Below are 7,375 nucleotides of genomic sequence, written 5' to 3'. Positions count from 1 at the left end.
TTTTTAAGCCTGCTTAATCTCTAGCAAAAGATGTCACTGATTATTTGTTTGGAGTGGGCCTGCTCTTCCTGACTTCTTCAAAGCACAATGTTGACTCCTACAAGGCAGACTTATATTCCTGATAGCAGAAGCCCTTATTGTTGGTTCTCCAACCAACATGGGAACTACTCTGCAAGTGAAATGGTGCAGCAAAGAGTAATGGAAGCCATAGGCAGCATCTTGACATTTCAGAGTTACAGGAAAAATTTTCTTTGCGATGTACCCGCCACTTTACCACTTCTAAGTCAGCACAGTTCCCTGTGCTAAAAACAGCTCCTATAAATTGCCATTTCTTGGAGTTGACTCCTGCCATCAGGGTGGAGCACTGACCTCGTGCTGCTATCTCCAGCGAGAACATACTTATCTGCCCTGATAAATGTGTGGTCTGCTGCTGCACGCTGTTTCCCACCCTTTGCTTCCCATACAGAGGGTGCCCTTGTTTAGCATAGGGTTGAAAGAGCCCTCCAGCATCTGAAACAAAACTGTGCTGTCACCTGAACAAGCCCACAAGTTTTAATGCAATGCAACTCTGCTCCTCTTGCCTCTGTTGCTGTGGGTTACAGGAAGAAAACTAATGTGCTCAGGTGACCAGTGTTATCCTCTTGCATTTGGTGCCTTTCAATCCTATTATAAGCATAGAAACCATTAGCTCTAAAAGGCTGGAGTGGGAAGACCTTGAATGGAAATGTTCTCCAAGCAGTAATTTTGCCATTCATGTTGCCAGCAAGAAAGAAAGCGGCTGGGGGAACAAAATTTCAGCCTACTGCCTGTTGACTTTTTTAGCTCTCAGAGTAAGAGAACACAAAATTAAAAGGTTTGGATGGGCTATCATAATTGGAGTACTTCAAGCTGCATGAATGCTTTTCAAATGGCTCTCAAAACGCATTTCCTCTGTCAAAAATAATTCCTTCTTTTGTCAGGCTTAGAAAAGTAACTAATAACTAGCAGATATGTTTATAACCAAGAGAACGCACGTCGTGGGCCTCATCCAATTCTAAATTGTATAGGTATAAACCACAAAGTACTTCCACTGGGTACAAGACACTCATTCTCGCCAATGCAATCAAGAGGATGTGAGCCCACCAAACCATGCAGCAGCAGATGTACAAGATGACCAAGACCAGCTAAAACATCCTAGGTGTGGTGTGCCATGGAGTTACAGCTGGAGAACTAGGTGACTTTCAACTGTAACTCCACTTTTACCTATAGTTTAGAAATAAGCTCGCTCTGAGAGACTTGCCCAAGAAAGCATCTGCTCCCATGTTCTCAATACGGCTAAAAGTGCATGGGAGTGTTGTGGGGCACAGAGAGCAGCTGGATATCAGAGGTTACCAATGAAAACCCTCTTTATCTCTGACCACCAAGCTGTTAGAGCAAAAATATTGAATCTGGGAGAGGCTTTGTCAAATCCACCTCCCTGGAAGGTGGAGGGAGGGGGCAGTAGTAGGCCCAGGGCTGTTTTTTCTAATGTATGACATGCTTGGGGTGCTCGTTACCTTGCTGATGTGGAACTCCAGCCTCCTCATGTATCGTTCAACTGCTTTGATTTGCTGGGGGAAACAGAAAGGTAGAGTGTGAGGCACATGTGAACACATCTGCAAGATATCTCCACACTAGCTTGAGTCTTCAGATCCCCAGGAGTCTGAGAAACTCCTCCTTAATGCACGCAAGGCATTGCTGACCACGAATCCGGCCTCAACTGTCCCACCTTACTGTGACTAAGCTGCTACTGAAAATGGAGCTCACTGATACCTGCACATAATATGCTTTTAGGTACAAAAACATGCTTTCTGATGGAGTCTGCAACAATTTTCTTTGATGCGAGTTCCCTAGTTCATTTGAAATTAATAAGTTGAGCACTTTTGGCTTAAAAACCTCTGTATTTTCACTACTTTGAAAGCCTATAATAAAACTGGTAAGATTTTGCATTTCAAAACCTGTTCTTCTCCTGAATAATCTATTTTTGAAAGCAAAATCAAGCTTGGCATTTTAACTGAAAAAAGCCAAATAGTTCAGGAAAAGCTTTTGAGGGTTTGCATTTTGTTTCAGCCAAAATTTCCCATACAGAAGGAATACTTTCAATTCTTCAGTTTGTTCTCCCCCTAGCAGTGGCCAGAGCAGGAGTAAGCAGTGATCACACAGGAATTACCCCTAGGGCAGCTATCAGCAAGCCCACATTGTACAATTCACTCTCTGGGGAGTTTGTCCTGCTCTTTTGAATGTCCATGCTATGAAGTGCTGGCTGGCTCTCACTCAGAGGAGCATATCGTAAGAGGAAAGGTAGCTGCTTGAGCCCTTGGCTTGTCCCTCTGGGGTTGACCTGTAGACAACCAGGATGTGCCCTTGCCAGCCTCCCACCCCTACTGGAGGCTACAGGGCAAAGTTGCACAAGCAACTGATTCAATGGCTTGCAGGTAACTTCTGTATCGAAGACATTAGCCTGGCTATTAGAGCTGGCTGAGATTTTCCAGCTCCATACATTGTACAAATACCAATGCTACTTTGCAAGAAGTGTTAAAAAGGGTAACGTACCTTATCTAAATCGTACAGGACTCCCTGAAACAGAGAAGATGAAACTGTAATTTATTTTGAAACACAACAGTGCCAGAGCACTGTGAGACAATAATATTTATCAGTGAATAGAAATCAAAACCAAGATGAGAGCTGGAAGGGACAAAGATCATGCATGCACATGCCCGGTTTCTCACTCCCAGCCCATGTCTGTTCCAGTACTTCTGGATGGGTTCTGTGCTTCTCTACACAATCACAAGTATGACACGTACCAGGCGTGAGTTTCTTCTCATGTCTTTTAACTGAGCAGTCAGCTTGTCCAGCTCTGTCTGGTGCACTTCCAGATACTCGCTGTAAACACAAACCAGAGAAGGGAGGCATGAGCTCTGCAGCGTGTCATGGAGCTGCTTCCTGAGCACTATACAAGGAAATCTCTGCAACAACCAGCCTTCCTCAAAATGTTCATCTGTATTGATCTGTTCTAAAAACAGTTTCCCTGCTGTTCTGAGAATAAGTAGAAACCACTTGTTTAAGCAGCCCAGTGTTTTCCTGATATTAAACAAGCACCTTCAAGTAAGCTATCTTCTGCTTAGTTTACAGGCTGGTGCTTTCCAATTGCTGCTATTGTGTCTGGTTGGTAAAAGCCCTTATCATCAGAAGCCTTATCTTAAGGACGATACATGCTTCTGATATGACTCCAGGAAACCTGGAGGGGAAAAAAAGAATCTACTGTTGAAATCCCTGTCCTTGGGACTTTTTCAAGCAAACAGAATTGGAATTCTGGACTGATTTTTCCCTACGCATTTCCAAACCTAAGTGTTACTCCAATAGGTTCATTCTTCTATCATTAAGGATCTTTGCTTCTGTGAAATGTTTTTCTATGCCCTAAATGTCCCAGAAGGCTTCAGATAACAAGCACAAGAACAACAAGCTCTTACTCCAGGCCATTCTTCAAGGCCTTGTAGACCTCTTCCATTCTTTTGGGCTGGGGCTCCTTGGGGGTGGTGCTGTTCTTGTGGCCCAAATTATGCATTTTCTTCACCTTTGCTTGGGGCTTCTTGAGCCCAGAGGAATTTTCAATAAAAGAATTACACCTGCAAAGTGAACATAAAAGAGGAGAAAATCCCTATAAATCATAACAATCTCAAAGAAGCGTAGCTTAAAGAGATCTTCCTGATCTTATCTGTGCTAGAGAAATGGTTCTGCTTACGTGCCTGCCGCTTAAAGGGCTGTGTTTATTTACAGGTTGAGAGGTCTGAGCATTCTGGGATGTGTGCCATCGGCTTTTGATGTGCCAGTTGCCTTTCCCAGATATGAAGTCTCAGGCTCATCAGGCATTTCTTTGTCTTATCCTGTGCCTGTCCTGCCTCCTGCTGCTTAGACTCAGCCATGAAAGGGCTGAGAGCGAAGGGGTGCCTAGATAATTTCAGGTGTGAAGTCTGGAGGTTCCTAAGACTGGGGACTGGTTACATGTGTGTCTGGAGGCCTGATGGCAGCTGCAGCTCCTCACGGGGAGCGGAGGGGCAGCACTGAGCTCTGCTCTGTGTGACAGCAACAGGGCCTGAGGGAATGGCATGGAGCTGTGTGAGGGGAAGGGCAGCTGGAGGTTAGGGAAAGGGTCTGCACCACAGGGCCGTGGGCATGGAACGGGCTGCCAGAGTTCAAGACAACATTCTCAGACATAGGATTTGAATTTTGGGTGGTCCTATGTGGAGCAGGAGTTGAACTCAATGTTCCCCGTGGGTCCTTTCCAACTTGAGCTATTGTATGATTCTCTATCATACTGCTGGTCTTGATCGTGGACCACAAATGGAGGACAGCTGTACTGCATGTAGGTGGCTCTTTGGCTCCCCTCCTGCAGGTCAGCATCTAACCCTACTGCTGGCAATTGGGAGGTGACCTTCTCACCCTGTGGCTCCTCCCTGACTGCTAACTGGTGATCTGGAACTTGGTGGGGTTCATGCAAGTTGAAACTAATTGGAAAGCAGCTCTGGAGGCATCTGGCTGACCCAGTAAAGTGTGTGGCTCAAAGCCCGAGGTCCTGTCTAGCCAAAGGACCATGCAGGGAAAGGCTCTGCACCAGGATCTGCTTCCAGCAGAATGCTGAAGGAGCTCTGCAAAAAAAAAAATGGGGCTGCTTTGACTTCACAGCAGCAATGAGAAAACTGACTTTTAGGTAGCAGCAGTGTGAAGCTGGGGGCGGTGGAAAGCTTATCATAGTTCTGTGCATTTTACTTGTGAAAAGATTGCTGCATAAGTTAGGAAATTAAAATCATTCTCTGAAATGTTCTCACAACTCTGAGGAATGTGAGGAAGCCTTGCGTTAAGGGTGGAGGGGAAGCACTTGGTAGTTAAGATGCAGGGTAACAGCTTAATGACATGGCCAATATATAAGGAGATTTTAGCATAGAAAACGTATTCCTGCAAGCTGGGGAGAAGGAAGTTCTGTATCACCTCTTTTCTGCCTTCTAAGCCCTCAGGCCCCTTTAGCACCTGACTGTGAAAGCTACTTAAAGAACATGGTACTTGCCTGGAGCGTCTCTCTTGCAGACCGCTGAAGCCAGCAAAGGACTGGCTCCTGATAATCCCATTAGGACCTCCTGGAGAGAATGAATGTGATCCTATTGACATGATTTCCGGAAGCCGGTAGGATATTCCTGAAAAACAACAGAAAGAAGGTCAGGGATCGGGGTGGGCAGGAGGCGTGCTGTGAAGCAGGGGCATCAGAAAGGAGAAAGGGCAACTCAACCCTAGGAGGGGCTGTGAGCCAGGGCATGAATACAACCCCCAACTCCAGTCTGCTGAGGTCTGTTGCTTGGTTTGCAGAATAAATTACAAGAGTGGACTATGAAAACCATGTTGTGGCTGCAATGAGGATCTGGGTGTGGGGCTGATAACCAGCTGCTGTGATGTGCTAATCCCAGCAGTGGCCCCAGTTCATGCCATGCCTGGCACGCTTCTCCCCCAGTTCCAATGTTACCATCTGCCACACCAGAAGTGCTACTCCTCGAGTGCTATGCTATGCTGAGGTGGTCAGTGAACTAAGAAGGAGGACCCTGTTGCATCCCTATCTCACAGGACCCATCCATTCACCACTGCCTTCCTTCCTGGGGTGCTAACACCATTGCTTTGGGAAACACATGGAGAAACTAAGCCAGTTTAAAATAACCTGTCAAAAAAATGAACAAAAATATTGTTTTCCCATTTATTTTAAAAGCAGAGCCTGGCACACCCCATACCCTCCATTCATTTCACCCTACATCTCCTCCACAGCTGTGCATGAGTCTGGGGCTGAGACAGGGCTGCAGCAGGACTCCAGATATTAGGGCTGGAGCTGCCTGCAGGCAACAGAGCTGATGCTTTGCGACACTGAAGCCTATGGGACTCAGTGGGTAAATTTAAAGCAGCCTCTTGTCCCCACAAATGAATAATCCATAGCTGAGTGCCCGAAAGGGAGCCCGTGTGAGGACCACAGATTTGCAGCCTGAGCTTTCACAACCAAACATATTTATTGCAGATAAGGAGCAGAGCTATGCAGTGCCTCCATGGCAAACACTCACTGGAAAAAGCAAATATGTGGGGAAACATCGTGCACAGTCCAATTATGTTTGATTTGTAATGCTAGGCTGGACAAATACTCCCCGAGGTGGCATTCGGCACCGTAGCGAGCTGCTACTTTTCTCTGGAGAGGATTGTATTGCCCAAGAAGAGCTGCTTTGTCAGGAATATTTCTATAAGAGCTCTGCCAAAAATATTTCTTCCAGCCTCAGAATTGTCAGCGCTATTAGCGATGTGAAATCTTCTCCGTTACACAACCCAAACAGCATCGATCTCCTGATTTTGGAAGTGAGAACTGATCAGTACCCTGTAACTGGGCAACCCTCACAGATGCAGCCTTGGCTTTGTGATAGGTGTGCTTAAGCCAAATTTTCTCCACTGCTGTGACCAGCAGGTAGCTGTGATCTACCTGGGGAGGTTTCTGTCTCCATCCAGCCTCATGTCTGGGCAAGAACAACCACTGAGGTCTCTCTCAAGCCAGCTATGCCAACCAAAGCCTTCCTGAACAATCCCCAGGCACATCTAGGGAATTAGCATGGTCTAGAGGCTATTCCAGCTACTCTAGCATGCAGCTTGGATGTGGCCAGACCCCATTTTTGGGAGACTTTTATAGCTGGAGACCATTCCAATCCTTGTGCCTGGAGCACAGGAGCAGGAGTGACGGGTTTATGGCAGAGCTCCACAGGAGCATCTGTAGATGTGAGCCCTGGCTGCCAGTTGTCCAGCTCCCAACCACCACTTTCCACCTCCGCTGTTTCCCAGCAGCAGTGCTGGTACCTGCTAGGATCAACCTTGGGATACAGAATTGTCTTCAGCAGGCCAGTGCCGTAACCTGGAAGCAAAACCTTGCACCCTTTCATCTAACAGTGTGTTTGTTGTATTCATTATGTTCACTATGCAGCTGTGATCATGCTGCGAAAACCCTTCTGAGAACCAGCCCAAACCTCTCTGAGAGGAGCAGAAAGCCTTGAGGGAGGGAGTCCAGCAGGATGGATAGAACAGCCTCGCCAGCATCTGGTGACATCACAGAATCACAGAATGACCAGAGTTGGAAGGGACCTCAAGAATCATGAATCTCCAACCCCCCTGCCACATGCAGGGCCATCAACCTCCCCATTTAATACCAGACCAGGCTGCCCAGGACCCCATCCAATCTGGCCTTGAACACCTCCAGGGACATTTGAGGGTGGAAGCTAAATCCCGCTGACAAAAAACCCTCAGGAAACAAGGGGAACAAGAGCAAACCTGATGCTGGGTGCTAGTCATG

At 46.8% G+C, this 7,375-nt stretch overlaps 1 protein-coding gene across 2 annotated transcripts; it reads right to left on the bottom strand.

Moving 5' to 3' along the window:
* Positions 1 to 7,137, bottom strand: LOC104910223 (rho family-interacting cell polarization regulator 2-like). 2 transcript variants are annotated; one of them, XM_019613907.1, is made up of 6 exons: positions 7,053 to 7,137; positions 5,081 to 5,207; positions 3,489 to 3,644; positions 2,823 to 2,901; positions 2,572 to 2,595; positions 1 to 1,589 (listed from the first exon to the last, which is right to left on the bottom strand). In XM_019613907.1, the coding sequence occupies exons 1-6, from the start codon at positions 7,120 to 7,122 to the stop codon at positions 1,443 to 1,445; spliced, it is 603 nt and encodes a 200-aa protein (XP_019469452.1). In that variant the 5' UTR covers positions 7,123 to 7,137; the 3' UTR covers positions 1 to 1,442. The 2 variants fall into 2 exon arrangements, with proteins under 2 accessions (XP_019469452.1, XP_019469453.1); XM_019613908.2 differs by having other exon boundaries at positions 6,886 to 7,093.
* Between the last annotated feature and the right edge of the window lie 238 nt (positions 7,138 to 7,375).

The sequence above is a fragment of the Meleagris gallopavo genome, chromosome 3 (assembly GCF_000146605.3).
Source record: "Meleagris gallopavo isolate NT-WF06-2002-E0010 breed Aviagen turkey brand Nicholas breeding stock chromosome 3, Turkey_5.1, whole genome shotgun sequence".
NCBI classification, from domain to species: domain Eukaryota; kingdom Metazoa; phylum Chordata; class Aves; order Galliformes; family Phasianidae; genus Meleagris; species Meleagris gallopavo.
Note: the sequence above shows the minus strand (reverse complement) of the source record. Positions and strands in the feature narration are given on the sequence as shown.

Excerpts from the sequence above, each read along its gene's own strand:
- LOC104910223 (XM_019613907.1), bottom strand. The coding sequence starts at position 7,122 with ATGCTGGCGAGGCTGTTCTATCCATCCTGCTGGACTCCCTCCCTCAAG. Across the intron at positions 2,902-3,488 it reads GCCTTGAAGAATGGCCTGGA|CGAGTATCTGGAAGTGCACC; the intron begins GTAAGAGCTTGT and ends TTGTGTTTACAG. Across the intron at positions 1,590-2,571 it reads TCCTGTACGATTTAGATAAG|CAAATCAAAGCAGTTGAACG; the intron begins GTACGTTACCCT and ends TGTTTCCCCCAG.